The following is a 22302-nucleotide window of genomic DNA, read 5'->3' on the forward strand; positions in this document are numbered from 1 at the left end:
ATCGGGGATACTTTCCCGGATGTTCCCCCCCCCCTTCGCCGGTACCACCTACTGCCGCGTTAGTACACACCTAGCACCGCTCATTGTCATGTCACGCATCGTCATGCTTATGTTTGCATTGTATTTACTATTTCTTCCCCCTCTTCTCTCCGGTAGACTACGAGACCGACGCTGCTGCTGCCCAGTTCGACTACGGAGTTGACGACCCCTCCTACTTGCCAGAGCAACCAGGCAAGCCCCCCCTTTGATCACCAGATATCGCCTATTCTTCTCTATACTGCTTGCATTAGAGTAGTGTAGTATGTTACTGCTTTCCGTTAATCCTATCCTGATGCATAGTCTGTCCTTGGTTCTACTGTTGTTACCTTTACCTGCAATCCTACATGCTTAGTATAGGATACTAGTTTTCCATCAGTGGCCCTACATTCTTGTCCGTCTGCTGTGCTATACTATCGGGCCGTGATCACTTGGGCGGTGATCACGGGTATATACTTATATACTATATACATGACACATGCGATGACTAAAGTCGGGTCGGCTCGTAGGAGTACCCGCAAGTGGATCTTTGTGGCGGAGCGACAGGGCAGGTTGAGACCACCTAGGCAAGAGGTGGGCCTGGCCCTGGACGGCGTCCGCAGTTACTTCGACATAACACGCTTAACGAGTTCTTGGTATTTGATCTGAGTCTGGCCATTTGGTCTATACGCACTAACCAGCTATGCGGGAACAGTTATGGGCACTCGACGTCGTGGTATCAGCCGAAGCTCTTTTTGACGTCAGCGACGGAGCGGCGCGCGCCGGATTGGACTGGAACGCCACTAGGCTAGGTCTGCTTCCGGCCGCGCTCGCAACGTGCAGGTGTGCAATGGGCGATGGGCCTAGACCCCTGCGCACATAGGATTTAGACCGGCGTGTTGACCTCTCTGTTGAGCCTAGGTGGGGCTGCGACGTGTTGATCTTCCGAGGCCGGGCATGACCCAGAAAAGTGTGTCCGGCCAAATGGGATCGAGCGTGTTGGGTTATGTGGTGCACCCCTGCAGGGAAGTTTATCTATTCGAATAGCCGTGTCCCTCGGTAAAAGGACGACCCAGAGTTGTACCTTGACCTTATGACAACTAGAACCGGATACTGAATAAAATACACCCTTCCAAGTGCCAGATACAACCCGGTGATCGCTCTCTAACAGGGCGACGAGGAGGGGATCGCCGGGTAGGATTATGCTATGCGATGCTACTTGGAGGACTTCAATCTACTCTCTTCTACATGCTGCAAGATGGAGATGGCCAGAAGCATAGTCTTCGACAGGACTAGCTATCCCCCTCTTATTCTGGCATTCTGCAGTTCAGTCCACTGATATGGCCCTTTACACATATACCCATGCATATGTAGTGTAGCTCCTTGCTTGCGAGTACTTTGGATGAGTACTCACGGTTGCTTCTCTCCCTCTTTTCCCCATTTCCCTTTTACGTGGTTGTCGCAACCAGATGCTGGAGTCCACGAGCCAGACGCCACCGTCGACGACGACTCCTACAACACTGGAGGTGCCTACTACTACGTGCAGCCCGCTGACGACGACCAGGAGTAGTTAGGAGGATCCCAGGCAGGAGGCCTGCGCCTCGTTCGATCTGTATCCCAGTTTGTGCTAGCCTTCTTAAGGCAAACTTGTTTAACTTATGTCTGTACTCAGATATTGTTGCTTCCGCTGACTCGTTTGTGATCGAGCACTTGTATTCGATTCCTCGAGGCCCCTGGCTTGTATTATGATGCTTGTATGACTTATTTATGTTTTAGAGTTGTGTTGTGATATCTTCCCGTGAGTCCCTGATCTTGATCGTACACATTTGCGTGCATGATTAGTGTACGGTCAAATCGGGGGCGTCACAAGTTGGTATCAGAGCCGACTGCCTGTAGGAATCCCCCTTTCCACACTCCTTGGCCGAAGTCGAGTCTAGACATTACAAAACTTTTACTAACATGGCTGTGTGTCTTACGGGCCCACGTCGCCATTGGGTGGTACTAGGATCTTTTACTCCTCGACCTTTACTCTGGGACTCTGAACTCTCTTCTACTCGGGTTAAACGAATTTGCTAACTCTAACACTAGGATCTCGTGACCGCATTCACCCCAAAGTTGGATAAGCCATAATTGTTTCTTAGAATAGTATTTTGAACAATTCACACACTGTCATTTGACTCCTTTGAAACGTCTTTGCTTTTAGATGGAACCCACGAGGCAGGTCGTGCGCTACACAACGGCCATTGGTGCCTCGGGATCACCTGCTGTGCTAGCTGAGATGATGACCTATCTGGGTTATCGCTGGCACCCTGAGTACACCGTCTACGAGGAGTACCAGGACTTTAACCAGGAGCAGTACGGTGCCATCGTCCACCTCTACTCGCGGGAGTATGACTCCACTACTGTGCTGCACACTGCTCATGGTGTTGGTGTGACCATCGATATGGCTGTCCACGATGCTGCCTATGCTGCTCTGACACGTCTTCGTGGAGAGTATCGGGAGTTGGACACCTCCCCTTTCAGGCACATTGCTATCGCATCTAATGTTGGTGCGGAGGGATACTATACTGCTGCCTACTCCACTGTCACCCGAGAGCCCTTCTACCATCAGAACCTGGTTCTGCATGCTGATGGGCTGGATCGAGCTAACCGAGCTCTTCGCCACGAGTTGTACACCACCCGTCAGCACCTTTACCGTGCTCTGACGCTGTTGCACCCCTTTGTCCGATCTAGGGAGCTGCCCCGTTCTGCGATCTACCCAGCCAGGACTGTGATGCCCCAGGGTGTCGGCTGGCCAGATGTGGGAGGCCACTCTCCCGCACTTGGACCTCTTCTGCCACCTGAGCGTCAGGTTCTGCACCAGAGTATTCGCGGACCCCAGGTTGCTGACGTGGAGTTCCCGATGCGACACTACCAGCTTTCAGGCTACACCTACCTCCACAGTACCTCTTGGGACTGATGTAGGCTTGCTTGTTAGTGTTAGATGCATTCGCCGCGAGCCTGTGTGCCGCCTATGTTGTTTTAGTCTATGTACTGAACTCTGTGTACTGAACTCTATGCATGACCCCTTTTGTAAGTTATGCCGACTACTATGTAGTAGCTATCGTGCTCCTTTCATTATGCATGTTTCATCATGAATGATTCTTGTCTTTGCAAATTTCTCAATGCTGAACTACCCCTGTTATATATTAGCAGGATGGTTAGACCAGGTGGTCGTGGTAGTGGTGGCAATGCCCCACCACCACCTGAGTACATGGCTGGTATGATCCAACAGTTCGAACTGAACCGCCAATTCATGGAAAATATGATGGCTCAGTTTCCTCACCCCAATATGGACCAGCAACCAACCCCAGTAACTCTGCAGGATTTCATGCGCCTGAACCCAACTGTGTACCGCAGCTCAACTCAGCCTCTGGATGCTGATGACTGGCTCCGTGACATCACCTATGAGATGGAGTCTGCCGATGTAGCTGCTGCCAGCTATGTCACCTTTGCTTCCTTCTTCCTGAAGGGACCCGCAGCTCAATGGTGGGACAGCCACAGGCGTACTCTGCCAGCTGGAACAATCATCACCTGGCCAGACTTCCAAGCTGCTTTCCGTGCCCGCTTCATTCCTCAGGGAGTCATGGACCGGAAGAAGCGTGAGTTCCGCAACCTCACCCAAGGCAACAAAACTGTTGAAGCTTATCAGCGGGAGTTTTTGGACTTGTCTCGCTATGCTGAAGAGGACATTGCAACTGATGCACGCAGACAGGAGAAGTTCCGTGATGGCCTTCAAGCTGACATCAAGCTCGCACTTCTAGTGCATGACTTTGCTGATTTCGCCACCCTGGTGAACAAGGCCATCAATGTCGAAACTGGTCTGCAGGAATACCGGAGCTCTCACAAGCGCAACCGTGACACGGGCTCATCTTCGGGCCCGCCCTCACAGAAGCGTAAGATATGGATCCCGAACAACATGTACCGTCCAAATGCATCTGCCCCAAGGCAGACCTATGCTGCACCTCGTCTGCCCCCACCACCATCTAGGCAGTCAAGACTTCCAGCTCCACCACCCCAAGCTCCTGTTCCCACTCCCAATAATGGTTTGTGCTTCAGGTGTGGTCAACCAGGACACCGTGCTAGAGAATGCAACCAGAACCAGAATCAACTGGCCCTTCCAGCAACTGGCCATGGAAGCAACCAGCCCCGCAGCAACAAGGCCAAGTCTTATGGTCGTGTTCATGCCAACCACGTTGATCTCAACGAAGCTCAAGACCAGCCTGCTACTGTGATGGGTACACTCCTCGTAAATTCAGTACCAGCATCCGTTTTATTTGATACAGGTGCATCACATTCATTCATGTCAGAAGATTTTGCATTCATGCATGGCATTAGAAGCGAAGACATGAATGCTTCACTATTAGTACACACCCCTGCGGGCCAATGTCGAACCTCCATGATTTGCCACGACGTCCCCGTTGAAATCAAAGGACTGGAATTTCTTGTCTCCCCCATCGTACTGAAGTCCTGTAGCATTGATCTCATTCTGGGAATGAATTGGTTAAAAGCACATACTGCTTCAATCGTTTGCACCACTAAGACCGTCCATCTGCTACACCCTTCAGATGAAATAGTTACTTACCAAGCTCATCTGGTGCAAAATGCCGAGGCAAGGCTCTATGCATTGAACGCTGCACCACTCGAGGTCATTGAAAACATTCCCGTCGTACGTGAATTCCTCGACGTCTTCCCTGAATAACTTCCAGGGATTCCCCCTGCTAGAGCTGTCGAATTCATCATCGACTTGAAACCAGGCACCACTCCTATAGCCAAGCGACCCTACAAGATGCCGCCGCATGAACTCCTTGAGCTTAAGGAGGAAATCGACAAATATCTTCGCAAAGGATTCATTCGCCCAAGTTGCTCTCCTTGGGGAGCACCTTCTCTCTTTGTCAAGAAGAAGGATGGGACAAACCGATTAGTTCAAGACTACCGTCCTATAAACCAAGCTACCATTCAGAATAAATACCCTCTTCCTCGGATAAATGATCTGTATGATCAACTGGCGGGTTCATCAGTGTTCTCTAAGCTCGACTTGAGGTTGGGTTACCACCAGATCCGTGTTCGCGAAGAGGATATCCCAAAGACCGCCTTCGTGACTCGATATGGTTCATACGAGTACACCGTCATGTCTTTCGGTTTAACCAATGCTCCAGCCACCTTCTCTCGTCTGATGAACTATATATTCATGGATTACCTCGACAAGTTCGGCGTGGTTTATCTGGGTGATATCCTGGTATTTTCCAAGAACGAAGAGGAACATGCTGAACATCTTCGACTTGTGCTGGAAAAGCTACGAGAGCATCAACTATATGCCAAGTTCTCCAAATGTGAATTCTGGCGACCGGAAGTAACCTATCTTGGGCATGTCATCTCTAAGGATGGTATTGCCGTCAACCCTGAACGAGTCCAGGATATCCTTGATTGGACTCCTCCCAAGAACGTTAAGCAAGTCAGAAGTTTTCTCGGTCTCGCCAGCTATTGCCGTCGATTCGTCGAGAACTTCTCCAAGATCGCCAGGCCTCTGACTAACCTGTTGCATAAGGGCGTCAAGTTCCAATGGATAGACAAATGTCAGGAGAGTTTCCAGGCACTCAAAGACAAGTTGACTTCTGCCCCAGTTCTAGCTCCACCTGATACTAAGAAGGACTTCGTCATTTACTACGACGCTTCCCGTCAAGGATTAGGCTGTGTCCTAATGCAATACCGCGAAGTGATTGCGTATGCCTCTCGGCAATTGCGCCCTCACGAAGAGAACTACCCAGTTCACGACCTCGAACTTGCTGCTGTCATTCATGCGCTGAAGCAGTGGCGACATTACCTTCTCGGTAATCGTTGCGAGATCTTCACTGACCACCAAAGTCTGAAGTATCTGTTTACTCAGCCAGACCTGAACCTCCGTCAGCAGAGATGGATGGAGCTTGTTGCAGACTTTGACTTGGGTATTTCCTATACGCCAGGCAAGGCTAATGTAATGGCTGATGCCTTGAGCCGCAAGTCTTACTGCAACCACCTCCAGGTTCACAAAGTTCAGCCCTCCCTTGTTGAAGAATTCAGGAAGCTGAACCTCCATATTGTTCCTCCGGGTGCACTCGCTCCCCCTCCTAAGGAGTTTCGCAAGATGAACCTCCGTGTTGTTCCCCAGGGTTCCCTCAATACCCTGGCCGTCGAACCAGATCTCTTGGACTCCATCAAGAGAATACAGGGATATGACTCTGAAGCCCACAAGATTAAGCGCTACCTTGCAGAAGGAAAGCCCTCATTCTTCACTATTGCTGAAGATGGCACTTTGTACTTCAAGGGCCGCCTAGTGGTGCCATGTGCAGAGAAAAACCTGGATATGACACAGGAAGTTATGAAAGAAGCTCATGATACGCCTCTATGTATCCATCCTGGTAGTACAAAGATGTACCAAGACATCCGTCAGAGATTCTGGTGGTCTAATATGAAGCAAGACATTGCTCGTTATGTTGCTGAGTGTGACGTTTGCCGTCGTATCAAAGCAAAACATCAAAGACCTGCTGGAACTCTGCAACCTATCTCTATTCCTGAATGGAAATGGGACCATGTTGAGATGGACTTCGTCACTGGATTTCCCAAATCACAGAAAGGTAATGATGCTATTCTTGTCGTCATTGACCGGCTTTCCAAAGTTGCACATTTCCTGGCGGTCAAAGAAACGATCACTGCTAGTCAGCTGGCAACGCTCTATATGTCCAGGATTGTTTCACTCCACAGTATTCCATTGGTTATCAGCTCAGACCGTGGCAGCTTATTCACTTCAAGATTCTGGGCAAGTTTCCAAGAAGCTATGGGAACTCATCTGTCATTCAATACTGCGTTTCATCCTCAGTCGCAAGGGCAAGTTGAACGCGTCAACCAAGTTCTCGAAGACATGCTTCGAGCTTGTGTTATTTCCTTCGGCAAGAAATGGGAGGAATCTCTTCCGTATGCTGAGTTCTCTTATAATAATAGCTATCAAGCTAGTCTGAAGATGGCCCCTTCGAAGTGTTATATGGACGAAAGTGCCGAACCCTCTGAACTGGTCAGAAACTGGGGAACGTCCACTCTTCGGTCCGGATATTATCCAACATGCCGAAGAACAAGTCCGCATTATTCGTGAGAATCACAAGACTGCTCAGTCACGTCAGAAGAGTCAGTATGACCGTCATCATAAAGACATGGTCTATCAACCTGGCGAAAAGGCTTATCTTCGAGCACACCAATGAAGGGTGCTCACCGCTTTGGAATCAAGGGCAAACTAGCTCCTCGATATATTGGCCCATTCACTATTCTCGAAAGGCGTGGAAAAGTGGCATACCAACTGGAGCTTCCGCCGAACCTTTCTCAGGTTCATGATGTGTTCCATGTGTCACAGCTCCGCCATTGCTTGAAGGACCCAATCCGAGCAGTGGATCATGAAGTGCTCGAATTGCAGCAGGACCTCTCCTATAAGGAGCATCCGGTCCGCATTCTCGACCAAGCTGAACGCTGCACACGTCAGAAGGCGATCAAGTTCCTCAAAGTCCAGTGGTCGCACCATTCTGAAGATGAAGCCACTTGGGAACGCGAGGATCGCCTGCGTGATGAATACCCCGCCCTTTTAGCTTCTACCTCCTAAATCTCGGGACGAGATTTCTTGTAGTGGAGGAGTTTTGTAACGCTCGGATAATCAAGCTACAGTAATCCCACGCTAATGGTGCCACGTCACCACATTTACTGTTGCTAATCTACCGTTAGGTCCAACCGTTTCAAAATTCAAATTTAAATTAATGTCGACAATAAAAGTTTTTCAAAATTTAAAACAAAAATGTTCGGGAGATGCCAAATAAGGCATAGTTAATTATGGTGAAGTAAACACATTTTTAGAGAATGCCTAAATATTTTAAAATGATGTAAAACAGAAAAGAAAATAAATAAAAAGAAAAGAAAGCTAACAAAAAAAGGGAAAAGGAGCCCCCCCCAACTGGGCCGTGGCCCAACTTGGCCGAACGGCCTCGGCCCACCAGGCCACCAGGCCGGCCCCAACCGCGCCCATATCCCCCACTCCCCCAAACCCTAACCCCCCACCGACACCCCACTCTCCCCCTCCCTCCCCCGATCCAGATCGGATCGGGCTTGACCCCGTCGCCCCGCTCGCCCCCGACGCCGCCCCGCTCGCCCAGTCGTCGCCGTCGACCACCCCGAGCCCCGCTGCCCTGACCCTACGTCCCCGGTGAGGCCACGGCCTCCACTCCCTCCTCTCTGTCTCCTCTTCCCCATGCCCCGCCAGCGCGTGCCCGCACGCGCCCGCCGTGGCTGCGTCCGGCCGCCCTCGCTCCGCCCCGCCGCTGCAGCCCGTCGCCTGCCCCGCACCCCCTGTCCAGCGCGCACTCGCCGCGGTCGCCGCGCCCCGCGCGTGCTCGGCCGCGCTCGTCGCCGCACCATCCCGCTGCTCACCGCGCGGTGCCGTCGCTGCGGGCGGCGCACCCCCCTCCCCCGGCTCCCCCTGCGACCACGCGCACCCGCCGTGGCCGCGCTCGGCCACTTCCTTCGCCCCGCACGGCCCTCGCCGCCGCGCTCACCGCCTCCACCACCGCGCCCCACGGCCCCCCTCCGTTCGCCCTCACCACCGCCGCGGCTTGCGCGCCCCGCCCTCGGCCTCGTCGCCGCTTCGACCTGGGGGCCACGCCGTGCCGCCCCCGCGTGCTGGTCGCCGCTTGGGCTTGACCCGGCCTGCGGCGCTCGTCGCCGGGTCCGCCCGCACCACCGCCCGTCGCCCGCGCCGCACACGCGCGCCGCGCCCGCGCCCGCCTGTGGCCCCTGGGCCACTGCCAGGTGGGGCCTCGCGCCCCTGAGCCACTACCCCTGGGCCCGAACCCCCTGGGGCCTATGACAGATGGGCCCCACGCCCAGAGAACGTAAAAAAAAGAATTAAAGAATTAAAAAATATAAATAAAACAAATAATAAAAATAAATTTAATTAATTAATTAACTAAATTAATTAAGTTAATTAATCATGTTTAAATTAATCTAATTAATTAGTTAATTTAATTAAACAGTAGTTAATTAGCTAACAGCCCCTGACAGGTGGGACCCACCTGTCAGGTTGACCAGGTCAACGGTCAACGTTGACTGCTGACGTCATGCTGACGTCATGCTGATGAATTAATTAAATTTTGAATTAAATTAATTTATTAAATTCTAAAAATGATTTAAATCTTTAAAATTTAATATAAAATAAACCGTAGCTCGGATGAAAAAACTTTGTACATGAAAGTTCCTTAGAACGACGAGACGAATCCGAATATGTAGTCCGTTTGTCAGCCACACGTTCCTAGCATAGCGAACATGGAACTTTCTCCCTCCGGTCCGTCTGTCCGAAAACGCGAAACATCGGGGATACTTTCCCGGATGTTCCCCCCTTCGCCGGTACCACCTACTGCCGCGTTAGTACACACCTAGCACCGCTCATTGTCATGTCACGCATCGTCATGCTTATGTTTGCATTATATTTACTGTTTCTTCCCCCTCTTCTCTCCGGTAGACTACGAGACCGACGCTGCTGCTGCCCAGTTCGACTACGGAGTTGACGACCCCTCCTACTTGCCAGAGCAACCAGGCAAGCCCCCCCTTTGATCACCAGATATCGCCTATTCTTCTCTATACTGCTTGCATTAGAGTAGTAGTATGTTACTGCTTTCCGTTAATCCTATCCTGATGCATAGCCTGTCCTTGCTTCTACTGTTGTTACCTTTACCTGCAATCCTACATGCTTAGTATAGGATACTAGTTTTCCATCAGTGGCCCTACATTCTTGTCCGTCTGCTGTGCTATACTATCGGGCCGTGATCACTTGGGCGGTGATCACGGGTATATACTTATATACTATATACATGACACATGCGATGACTAAAGTCGGGTCGGCTCGTAGGAGTACCCGCAAGTGGATCTTTGTGGCGGAGCGACAGGGCAGGTTGAGACCACCTAGGCGAGAGGTGGGCCTGGCCCTGGACGGCGTCCGCGGTTACTTCAACATAACACGCTTAACGAGTTCTTGGTATTTGATCTGAGTCTGGCCATTTGGTCTATACGCACTAACCAGCTACGCGGGAACAGTTATGGGCACTCGACGTCGTGGTATCAGCCGAAGCTCTTTTTGACGTCAGCGACGGAGCGGCGCGCGCCGGATTGGACTGGAACGCCACTAGGCTAGGTCTGCTTCCGGCCGCCCTCGCAACATGCAGGTGTGCAATGGGCGATGGGCCCAGACCCCTGCGCGCATAGGATTTAGACCGGCGTGTTGACCTCTCTGTTGAGCCTAGGTGGGGCTGCGACGTGTTGATCTTCCGAGGCCGGGCATGACCCAGAAAAGTGTGTCCGGCCAAATGGGATCGAGCGTGTTGGGTTATGTGGTGCACCCCTGCAGGGAAGTTTATCTATTCGAATAGCCATGTCCCTCGGTAAAAGGACGACCCAGAGTTGTACCTTGACCTTATGACAACTAGAACCGGATACTGAATAAAATACACCCTTCCAAGTGCCAGATACAACCCGGTGATCGCTCTCTAACAGGGCGACGAGGAGGGGATCGCCGGGTAGGATTATGCTATGCGATGCTACTTGGAGGACTTCAATCTACTCTCTTCTACATGCTGCAAGATGGAGATGGCCAGAAGCATAGTCTTCGACAGGACTAGCTATCCCCCTCTTATTCTGGCATTCTGCAGTTCAGTCCACTAATATGGCCCTTTACACATATACCCATGCATATGTAGTGTAGCTCCTTGCTTGCGAGTACTTTGGATGAGTACTCACGGTTGCTTCTCTCCCTCTTTTCCCCCTTTCCCTTTTATGTGGTTGTCGCAACCAGATGGTGGAGTCCAGGAGCCAGACGCCACCGTCGACGACGACTCCTACGACACTGGAGGTGCCTACTACTACGTGCAGCCCGCTGACGACGACCAGGAGTAGTTAGGAGGATCCCAGGCAGGAGGCCTGTGCCTCGTTCGATCTGTATCCCAGTTTGTGCTAGCCTTCTTAAGGCAAACTTGTTTAACTTATGTCTGTACTCAGATATTGTTGCTTCCGCTGACTCGTCTGTGATCGAGCACTTGTATTCGAGCCCTCGAGGCCCCTGGCTTGTATTATGATGCTTGTATGACTTATTTATGTTTTAGAGTTGTGTTGTGATATCTTCCCGTGAGTCCCTGATCTTGATCGTACACATTTGCGTGCATGATTAGTGTACGGTCAAATCGGGGGCGTCACAATAGATGGCTCAACGGATATAGGATGCAGGAGCTGGCACCGCTCATATATGGCATGGTGTCAAAGCGGACGAGGGACGTGAGAACGGTGGCTGAAGCTATTCAGGGCTCAACTTGGGCGCGAGACGTTGGCCCGAACATGGATGAAACGGCACTACTCCAGTTCCTTGAGGTGTGGCCGCAAGTTCATAGCGTGGTTCTTGACCCACAACAGCCGGATCAGCTCAAGTGGTCATGGGAGAAGGATGGGGAATTCTCGGCAAGATCAGCTTATGCGGCCAACTTCGCGGCCCTTCAATGCTCACCGACGGCAACCTACACATGGGCGTCGAAGACGCCCCTGTGCTGCCGCTTCTTTGCATGGTTGGCTCTAAGGGATAGAGTGTGGACATCTGATAGACTGGCAAGACGCGGACTGCCACATAAAGAGGCATGCCCCTTCTGTGATCAAAATGACGAAACAATCAATCATCTCATGACACAATGCGTTTTCGCGAAGGAGGTTTGGACCAAGGTGGGTCAGGCAGTTGGCATGACAGGCATGACGCCATCAGACGGTGACGATCTAGTGACATGGTGCACAAGGCCCATCTTCGAGGGGAGGCACGCCAAGACCTTGCGGGCGATTCACCTCCTCGTCATGTGGGAGTTGTGGAAACACCGAAACACGATCGTGTTCGAGGGCATGAGGCCGGACGTGCAGCAAACCTTACGACGGATCGCCTCGGAGTGTGGGACATGAAGACAAGCGGGTGTTCTACACAAAGACATACATCTCAACTTTATAGGAGTGGTTGGGTGGAGCGAGGGCGAGTAATCCGTTAGGATGTATTGAGGGTGGAATGCGTTGTAAGGCGTGTTGTATATAACCGTGGATGGGGTGTCTTCCCCTTTCCTTCTCTTAATATAAGATACGCACACTCGTGCGTATTCGAGAAAAAAAAACACCGGTGCCTATGTTGCTGCTCAGCTATAGTGAAAGGGATGTAGGCAAACAAATAATGTGCAAAACTCATCCAGGCTTAGTCGGGCTACACATGCAAAGTGCCCAAAATAGGTGGAGGTAACCGTAACAAAATGTCAAGGGGCATATATGTAATTATTTCCAAATTACAGGAGCATCTGAAAGTCTTCTGGGGCAGGTGGGCATCGATTTTTTGTTCAAAAGAACCACCTGCCGAGTCGAATTGACAAAAAAGACCATCTTTGAAAAGAATTGACAAAAGAGACCAGCTGGGGCGTGGCGGCAGGCGCGCCAGCCGACACGTGGCACTTGCCGCCACGCGCCGGAGGCGGCAGGGCCTGCCGCCACGACAGCAGGTGGCAGCGCTCGAATTACCAAATACCAGGCGAGGCCAGCTGCTGCGACGGAATTTGGATGAGCTGGTAGGCCCTGCCGCCACACCCTGTGGCGGCACGTCTCCAGCAGCAGCACTGCTTGCTCTCTGTTCTACTCGATGTTAGCAGATGTGAAAATAGGCACATTTGACCGAGATTTAAATCTATTTGAAGGCCGATTTTAAAGATGTTGCAGTTGAAAAAAAGATAAATCAAGTTAAGATCTATCCTTTTTATGTTTTTTGCATACATGCACGGTCGTTTTGTACTTTCTAAATGCTCCAAACCACTCCCAAAGTTATTATCAAATGCCAAATACAACAGCGAATACAAAGTTAGAGACTAATCATACAGTGCAAAACCACCATGAATGTGAGCAAAAGATACAAAAACGGATACATCTTATCTTGATCTATCTTTTCTTCAACTGCAATATCTTCAAAATCCGCCTTCAAATTGATTCAAATCTCAGTCAAACATGCCTATTTCATACTTGCTGACAACACTAGAAGAACACAGAGCAGAACGGGAGAAACGAGTTGCTGCTGCTCGAGACATGCCGCCGCAGGGTGTGGCGACAGGGCCCACCAGCCCATCCAAACTCCGTTGCATCAGCTGGCTTCGCCTGGTAGCTGGTAATTCCAGTGTTGCCGCCTGCTGTCGTGGCGGCATGTCCAGCCGCCTCCGCGCGTGGCGGCAGGGGCCACGTGTCAGCTGGCGCGCCTGCCGCCACGGCACAGCTGGTCCTTTCTGTCAATTATTTTCAGAGATGGTCTTTTTCGTGAATTCGACTCGGCAGATGGTTCTTTTGGACAAAAATTCGTCGGCATCAGGTGGGCGCTTTGTGTTTCTTCCTACACCCGCAAACCCTCCAAACCCCCCAACACACCCCAACAAAGACGAAGCGAGAGCCGCCGCGATGCAGCAAGCGATGCCCATGCCGGCGGCGGCGGCGGCGCCGGGGATGCCTCCGTCTGCTGGCCTCAGCACCGAGCAGATCCAAAAGGTTCCCTCTCCCCCCTTCCCCATCTCTGTCGGTTCTCGATATGGCTGGTGTGCCTCCTTGGTGGGTTCGAAGGGTTGGTTTCCGGCCAAATATTCGATCGTTTGTCGCCCCTACCAGTCGTGGTTTCGTCTGGTGGATTATTAGAGATGGCGTTCTTATTGACCGATATTGATGTGATTTGAATAGCTTTTTTCCGAGTTAGTTGATATCAGTATTCTCCTTCAATAAATTAATAGTATTATCTCCATCCTTCTATTGTCTTACTTCCATTCCAGCTGCCAATCTTCAAATGTTGCTTTTGTTTTGCAGTTACTAGCGACTAATTACTATGACGCATCCTTTATTGTCTTGCTAGATTCAAACAAATTTTATTTATTTTTGCTTCTTGCTGGTGAATGTCGATGCATGTACTGCTTAATGGAAATGGAGTATGGTTGGCTTCGTTCTACTAACGAAAACCTACATTGTTCGACCAAGTTGCTTTATACTCCAGAAAAATGTTGAGAGCAACCCTGGATTTACTCCTTTTGAACTGTTTCCCAACTTATCAAGGGTGCTCGTGCTTTTGCTGTGCAACAAACGGACCAAACATTTTCAGTCCAACAATATAGTTCTATACTTTTGACTCCCAACCTCCAAATGATTTCTAGTTCTTTAGATTTATACTAATGCTTTGTGATCCTTTCTTCTTTCTAGCTTTGTAATTTCGGCATTGGGATGATTGAACAAAATCAATAGTCCCGATCTTTAATCCTCGTGTTTTCGTGCAGATCGTCATGCTGCACTGTGTTGTTTTTGTTTATTTGTATTTTGTTGTTCACCTGGCTTTCTATTTGAATATACTAACTCTATACACGACCTGTTATAATTATTCATTCCCCCTAATTGGCATTATCCATTGTGCAGTACCTGGATGAAAATAAGCAACTAATTTTGGCTATCTTGGAAAATCAGAACCTGGGAAAGTTGGCGGAATGTGCTCAGTATGTAACGGACTGAACCTCTCTTTCTTCAGATTATACAATTCAATATGGCCTTTAATTTCGCTAACTGTTGAGCCATTCTGCTTTCCATTGCATTCTTGCTTTGTATGCGCAAAATATAATTATTGTGTTTCTGCTGCCATCTTCAGCTGTTCTTACTTATCTGTTTACATTTATCGTTAGCTAGTACCATCGTTCTAAAACCAGACCAGCGGACGCCCAACAGGCCAACAGTAAATATTGGAACTGGCTGCTGGTCTGTTCAGTTAAAATAAGTAAATGAAGCAGACAAAAAACTGCCAAAATAATATGCTCGCAAAGACAGCCAAAATAATATGCTTGCAAAGAAAATGTCTGCTTGAGCAGCTGAGCTGCCAGTGAATTGAATTGGTACTTCTGCTTTAACACCCTTAGCCATTACCACATGTGATATGATTGATGTGGATATGGTTAGTCAAGAAACACTACTTCTTTGATGATGGAGTGCTATTTTTTTGTGAACGCAAAAGCACATACTTGAGTTTTGTAAACTGTATGTTTGGCTTGGTGTCTCAAATTTGGCTGAGGTGGCTACTGAACCTAACAAGTTTTTTTGGGTGTCATACAAGGAAATATATTGTTCCAAACATTAATATTGAACCACAGGTCAACTGTCTAGACTCTAGAGTACCAGTGAAAAAGGTTGAACGGATCATTGTATGATTATCTTTTAATACTAATAAAGTAGTGTGTCTTGGCGCCCTGTGTTAAAAGCACCCAGTACAGCATGTAAATATGAACACCACCACTAGCTTGTATTCACACAATAGCTACTAGACACACAGAGATTGAATATTGACGGGTGTGTCCCCTACCATTGAACAAATATTCCTGTAGGTGACACACAGGAAGCCAAACCCTAGTGGTTAAAGGGTCGTCCAACCATCTTCAGTTACCATCCAAGCACCAACTTGGTTCTTTATGTGTCTTTAATGTTTTGATCGCTAGAGAAGGTATCACCATCAACCTTTGTGCTGTGCCTCTAGGGGGTTTACATTGTGTTTGCAACCCAATGCCTCATGATGTTGGTACCATAAGTTCTGTGTCTTCTCCCTTCCTCGGTTTGAAGACATAAGCGCACGCAGTGGAGGGACATAAATTTGTGGATTTGATAAGCTGTAGTGCATTCAATCAAAACATGTGCATCTTGTGGATGGCCGCAGTTTTCTTAAATATTCATCATAGTTTATTACAAGTATGTGATGTTCGTGAACTTAGTATTACTATATGTTTTTCCCACCAAAGGTTTAGCTGCCTTACTATATATTATGTTTACTGTTTTGCATTTGAAGCAAAAAAAATTAATATTTCCTACACTTGGAAACTACTGCTTGCAATGGTTAATAGCGGTAGATATTATACTATAATTTATGTTGAATCATGTAAACTTTAATATTTCGGAACTGGTCAGGCACTTGCTACATCGTGATAACAAATCAAATTGTCCTTCAAATTTATCCGTACTATTAAAGGGGAGTTTCTACTTCCTACGTTGTTCGTCCCCTCAGGGCCCCACCGATCGACGGATCTTCCCACGATTCTCTATTTCCTTTTACCGACCGCAACCCCACCCAGTTTGGTAAGCGCTGATTCAAGTGCCATAATAAACAAATCAATCATCAATAAAAAATTGTCTCCAGCTGATTCGCTAGCATACACGACAAATCAATCAATCTATCTACATCTATCTACTCTACACTACCTAAAAAAGACATAATGTTCCCATTCCGCCTCCATTCCATGCTTAGCACACCAAGAAAACCAGGGGGAAACCGGTCCGCTACAACCCACACACGCATGTCCGTCCTCCTCTCTATTCCCTCTACACTCTGGGTTTATTTCTTCAAGGTTAATCAAGTCTTTGCTTTTTTAGAGAAAGAGAGAGAGGTTGGTGGAGGAGGAATTATTTAACGGTAAATCGAATCAACAATACCACCTAATGTACATGAGTATTCTAAAGGTATATATTAGACATGATTGATGTTAAACCATTAGAATGTGTATGCCCCTGTAGCAAGGCACAGTCAATTAGCTAGTCTGAATAAATTTCAAGTTACGACACCACATCTGTTGGAGAAAAAAAATCACTAATGAATGGTTATCATTACTTCCAACTTCCAAGAGCCATAAAATGTATCTTAACCTCTGCTCCGTATATCTTTGTTTTTCTTGTTAACTGACATTTGTCTTCTTTACGTACTTCAGCTTCTTGTGAATAACTGTAGCTACAGAAGGTTCAAAATTCGTGTAAAGGATTATGAGAAACATCTGCTTTGTAAAAACATATAAGTGTAATACGCATATGTGTGCATGATTACACAAATACTTGTGTCCGAAAAGGAATGCTAGACAAGTGACAAATATCTAAACTGAAAGATACCATAAGATTTGGTTAAAACTCTTCCATAGTCCCTGTATAGTTGGCAAAAGAGAAATTGCAGGATATCAGAAGTTAACCCTGCCACTAGTTGTATATTTGAACATGAAGGTAGTTGTCCGTTCATTTTCAGAAGCGAACTATGGCACGAGATGCACTATTTGTGGAAGCGCTGGGTTGCTCTGACTGTGGGGGCACTTACAAGCGGCATCAAGTCAATCCATGACTATTGTCGTTAGAGCACCCTGTCGTGGTTCTTGCGCAGGTGCTTGTCTGCGCTTTGACAAACTTATTTTAGGTGGTTTCTTCTAGTAGGCAGGAGAACAGCAAGGCCATGGTGGTAGTGGCGCAATGCACAGACGGGTAGGGCGCCCGCGAGAGCGTGGAGGTAGGGACGATTTGCTTATGTTGTCCTTGCGGAAGGCGGTCATAATGTTGAGGATCTAGACCGTGTCGCCAACCTCCTAGCACCTGTAGCCTCCCTTCTCCTCCGGAAGTGTCACATAAAAGACTTGCAGCCATGTCAGTGAAATGGCCTACATACTTGTCATGCTGTAACAAACACTCAAAACTGTCAAAACATGCATTCTTTTGATCTACAACACATTGTTGCTAACTAAGCTTTACTCTCTTGGACTTCACGTCTGCGAAGCACTGATACGGCAATACGAGTACGGGGACACGGGACATGTTAATTTCCAGAAACAGAAATACGGCAATACGGCGAGTATATATGAATAATTCATAAAATGACATTTGAAATCTCTAAAAAAAACTTATATTTAGGAAAGGAGGGAGTAATAAAGACAACATAATAGGATGCGTGAGATGCGATGAGAATACTGCCCCATTGGGTGCCTGCATGCTTCTTTTCAAGTCCTGAAACATCATCAGTGTCCTCATGGTGTATGCAAAATAGAAAATACTCCCTCTGTAAACTAATATAGGACGTTTTAGAGACTTGACACGTCCTATATTAGTCAAGTCTCTAAAACGTCCTATATTAGTTTACAGAGGGAGTACATCATGTGATATTTCGGATTGCCGACACCATGGCCAGCCTCTTCACCTGCACCTTCAACTTCAGTCATGTTGCTCGCAGTACCACCAAGTGAAGACTGGCTAGCTGCCATGCCACTCCTAGCAGATGCCATGTCATATTTCCCTCCCTAGCAGTAGGCAGTAGCAGCAAAGCAGCAACATCAGCTAGCAATAGCAAGCAGCCAAGCACACAGCAAGCATGCACGCGACGGAATAACTTACCTCTCTCTTGTGACGGCGGTGGAGAAGGCTCGAGTCCAGTCACTCGAGGCGGCGGTGTGGCGAGTCGACAGGGCGGCGAGGCGATTCCAGGCGATGGTGGCGGCACGCTCCTGCCCTCAATCCAGTGCTTCCTTGTGCGGTCGAACAGAAAGCGAGAGAGCAAAGTTAGGGTAGTTGTGACTTCTTGGGCTTCTATTGGGCTCGCTCGGGGCTGTGCTCTCGCATTGCTGTGGTGTCACGAGTGTCCTACCATATAGGCTCTTTTCTCTCTCTTTTTTTTTAAAAGTAAAAAAATCCTGATACTCCTGGATATGCGCATCCCGGCCTGATCATGCGTACACCGTATCAGAGCCGCCTGGCATGCAGACATGGCAACTCTGGCCGTATCAGTGCCTCAGAGCTTCACGCTGTAATATGACTGTCTTTTACGCTTAGCATTGTTCATAATCTTTTATTTGTGTACCAGATCAACAGTTCCATTGTGCTGGTCGCCCGGATGCCTTTGCTCGTGCATCATTTATGTCAGCGTATTTGCTCATGTGTCACTAATCCAATGTTGCTAACTACATCATGTTTTTGCTTTTACGATTATTGGAAGTTTAAGTTCTCTGTTATTAGTCTTTTTCTCTTGTTAGCGGGGGCATAATTTGTGATATTTTTGTATTTCTTAATCTACTTTGCATTGCATTGAATTGTTCTTGTGTTCTATACCTGTAATAGATAGTTGCATTCAACAAGTTTCCTTATACATAACAATGTTTGCTTGTGTGAATGTGCGGTTCCTTCTGAAGCGGATATGGAGAAACACATAGACAACTCATCTCCCATATAACTTTCAGGTATCAAGCTCAGCTTCAGAAGAATCTTTTGTATTTGGCTGCAATTGCTGATACTCAGCCACAGACCTCTGTAAGCCGTCCTCAGGTTAGTCATGTCTTGACCAACATACAGTATACCTATATTGTTTCTACTGGATGCACTAATGTTACTTGTGCATACAGATGGCACCACCTAGTGCATCCCCAGGGGCAGGGCATTACATGTCACAGGTGCCAATGTTCCCTCCAAGGACCCCTCTAACGCCTCAGCAGATGCAGGAGCAGCAACTACAGCAACAACAGGCTCAGATGCTTCCGTTTGCTGGTCAAATGGTTGCGAGACCTGGGGCTGTCAATGGCATGCCCCACGCCCCTCAAGTTGAACCAGCCTATGCAGCAGGTGGGGCCAGTTCTGAGCCTTCTGGCACTGAGAGCCACAGGAGCACTGGTGCCGATAACGACGGTGGGAGCGGCTTGGCTGACCAGTCCTAAGAAAGCTACGAGCTTGTGTTTTAGGCCGCAGAATGCATGTATACTACCACCCGGATGAACAGAGGATCGTCCCTGTGCCCTTGAATGATAAGTGGCCGTGATCTTCGCGTGGATGATGAGTAGTAGTTGTTATGTTTGCCTTGGCTTTTCGGATTACAACAGACGTAGATTATCATCATCTGTGCTGTGCTTGACTTTCTGCATTCATCATAGGTCTTGTATCCAAGTTTACATGGAATAATAATAGGTCCCAGTTGTTTGTTCCTCGTGGTGGTTGTTGTCTGCCAACTAGACTAGTGTAAAATCCTGAAATGGTGGTAAGATGTTTTTCTCCTATCAGATGCTTATCTCCAGCAGTTGTTGCTACGTTGCATTGGTTGGTGTTGAAGTAGCATGATTGTTTTTCCTATTAAAGAATGCTTCCTTTGTCCTGTGAATCCTGACTTTTTTAGTGGAATCTTATACAAGTATGTAGGTGATCTCCACTAAAATATTTATCTTTGGTAATGCTCGTGCGTAGCACTTAGCTAGATTTCCTTGTGCGTACTGTCAGAATTTAGAGACACAAAAACTCCACATTTCGTACTACGTAGTTTCTAGTGCATGTGTTTATCCAACCAGAATTTCACAGAGAAGCTCACAAAATAGAGTTGAACTATTGTATACAGAAGTCGCTGAAGGTGACAACAAAATTATGAGAACATTTTGGTACTGCCCTGCTCGAACTTCTGATTCTCATTGAAGAAACTCTGGAAAAGGAGGAAGTCTATTGGGTGCAGCGGAGCCGTGCCAATTGGCTTAAGTATGGGGATCGGAACACAAACTTCTTCAACAATTTTGCGACGGCCAGAAGAAGGAGAAACCAGATCCGGAAACTTCTTGGAGATGATGGCATATGGAAGGAAGATGTAGACTTCATGGGAAATTTAATCTCTGATTACTTTAAATCGCTGTTTACTTCTGAAGTTGTACACCCAAACATGGATGTTTTGAATAAAGTTAAAGTTAGAGTTTCGGACTATATGAATGAAGCATTGCTTGCACCGTATACGGCTGAGGAGGTGAAAAAGGCCCTGTTTAGTATCGGCGATCTTAAAGCGCCTGGTCTAGATGGCTTGCATGCAATCTTTTACAAGAGGTTCTGGCCTCTGTTGGGAGATGATTTAGTGACTGAAGTCTTAAATGCAGTAAACAGTGGAGTTATACCAGAGGGTTGGAACTCAACTACTATTGTGCTCATACCCAAAGTGGAAAATGCAGAGAAGATTTCACAGTACAGGCCTACAAGTCTCTGCAATGTTGTCTATAAGGTGATCTCTAAACTATTGGCTGCTAGATTAAAAGTTTTCCTACGTGATATTATCAACGAAACACAGAGTGCATTTGTGCCTGGGGGGATTACCACTGACAATGTAATTGTGGCGTATGAATGTCTACACACAATGAAGAAGAGGAAGTAGGGGAAGAATGGCACTTGCGCTGTCAAATTAGATATGCACAAGGCCTATGATCGAGTAGAATGGGTATTCCTTAAAGCTATCTTGGGCAAGCTTGGGTTTGCAGAAAAATGGATTGACTTAATCATGGCTTGTGTGACCTCTGTTGAATATACTGTGAGGTTTAATTCAAATGAAACTAATCCATTCAAACCCACCAGAGGGCTCGGGCAGGGGATCCTCTATCCCCCTACTTCTTTTTACTGTGTGTAGAGGGCCTTTCAGCTTTGATTGGACATGAAGAATCACAAGGCAGGCTCTTGGGGGTTCAGGTCTGTAGAGACTCCCCTAAAATATCACACTTGTTATTTGTGGACGACTCCTTAATCTTGATGAGGGCCGATTCTGCAAATGCACACTCACTAAGGATTATCTTGGATGATTATTGTTCAGCTTCAGGGCAAATGGTGAGTGTGGCTAAATCCTCAATTTTCTTCAGTCCTAATACTAATGTGGAAGTCAAAGCGAGGTATGTCAAGTACAAGATATTATGACTGAATCGTTATCGGTGAGATACTTGGGACTGGCATCTATGATAGGTGTAGACCGAACTGACTGTTTTCTGCACCTTATTGAGAGAATTCAGAAATTGATTAATGGATGGAAGGAGCGTACCTTATCATTTGGCAGCAAAGAGGTGTTGATAAAAGCGGTGGCCCAAGCCATCCCAACATGCGATGAGTGTTTTCAAATTCCTGATTTTTTTTGCAAAGGGATCACTGATGCAATGTCGTAGTACTGGTGGGGTGATGAGGATGATCAACGCAAAATGCATTGGGTTGCTTGGTGGAAGATGTGCGTCCTGAAAGAAAAGGGTGGAATGGGATTTAGAGATATCCACGCTTTCAATCTTGCACTATTAGCAAAGCAATGCTGGAGGTTAATTGAGAAACATGACTCGTTATGTGCAAGAGTGCTGCGTGCAAGATACTATCCTACGGGCGATATCCTTAATTGCACGTTAAAGAAGGGTTCTTCCTTTGTTTGGCAGAGTATATTTGCAGGCATACAAACCTTCAAAACAGGAAGCATCTAGAGAGTCGGAGACGACACAAAAATTGACATATGGGAGGATTGTTGGATACCAAATAGTCCAACGAGGAAAGTTTTAACACGATGAGGTAACTGTTTATTATCACATGTGAGCGACTTGATAGATCCTATATCAGGTGAATGGGACGAGC

At 47.8% G+C, this 22302-nt stretch overlaps 1 protein-coding gene across 1 annotated transcript; it reads left to right on the forward strand.

The window, feature by feature from the left end:
- Positions 1–13455: 13455 nt before the first annotated feature.
- Positions 13456–20039, forward strand: LOC109746444 (GRF1-interacting factor 3). Its single transcript, XM_020305566.3, has 4 exons — positions 13456–13650; positions 14557–14633; positions 19152–19236; positions 19314–20039. The coding sequence occupies exons 1-4, from the start codon at positions 13564–13566 to the stop codon at positions 19620–19622; spliced, it is 558 nt and encodes a 185-aa protein (XP_020161155.1). The 5' UTR covers positions 13456–13563; the 3' UTR covers positions 19623–20039.
- Positions 20040–22302: the final 2263 nt, after the last annotated feature.

The sequence above is a fragment of the Aegilops tauschii genome, chromosome 5 (assembly GCF_002575655.3).
Source record: "Aegilops tauschii subsp. strangulata cultivar AL8/78 chromosome 5, Aet v6.0, whole genome shotgun sequence".
NCBI lineage: Eukaryota > Viridiplantae > Streptophyta > Magnoliopsida > Poales > Poaceae > Aegilops > Aegilops tauschii.

Bases quoted from the DNA above. Each gene is read 5' to 3' on its own strand.
- LOC109746444 (XM_020305566.3), top strand. From the start codon at position 13,564: ATGCAGCAAGCGATGCCCATGCCGGCGGCGGCGGCGGCGCCGGGGATG. The intron at 13,651-14,556 runs GTTCCCTCTCCC...TCCATTGTGCAG, and splicing joins GCACCGAGCAGATCCAAAAG to TACCTGGATGAAAATAAGCA. The intron at 14,634-19,151 runs GTATGTAACGGA...TATAACTTTCAG, and splicing joins AAGTTGGCGGAATGTGCTCA to GTATCAAGCTCAGCTTCAGA.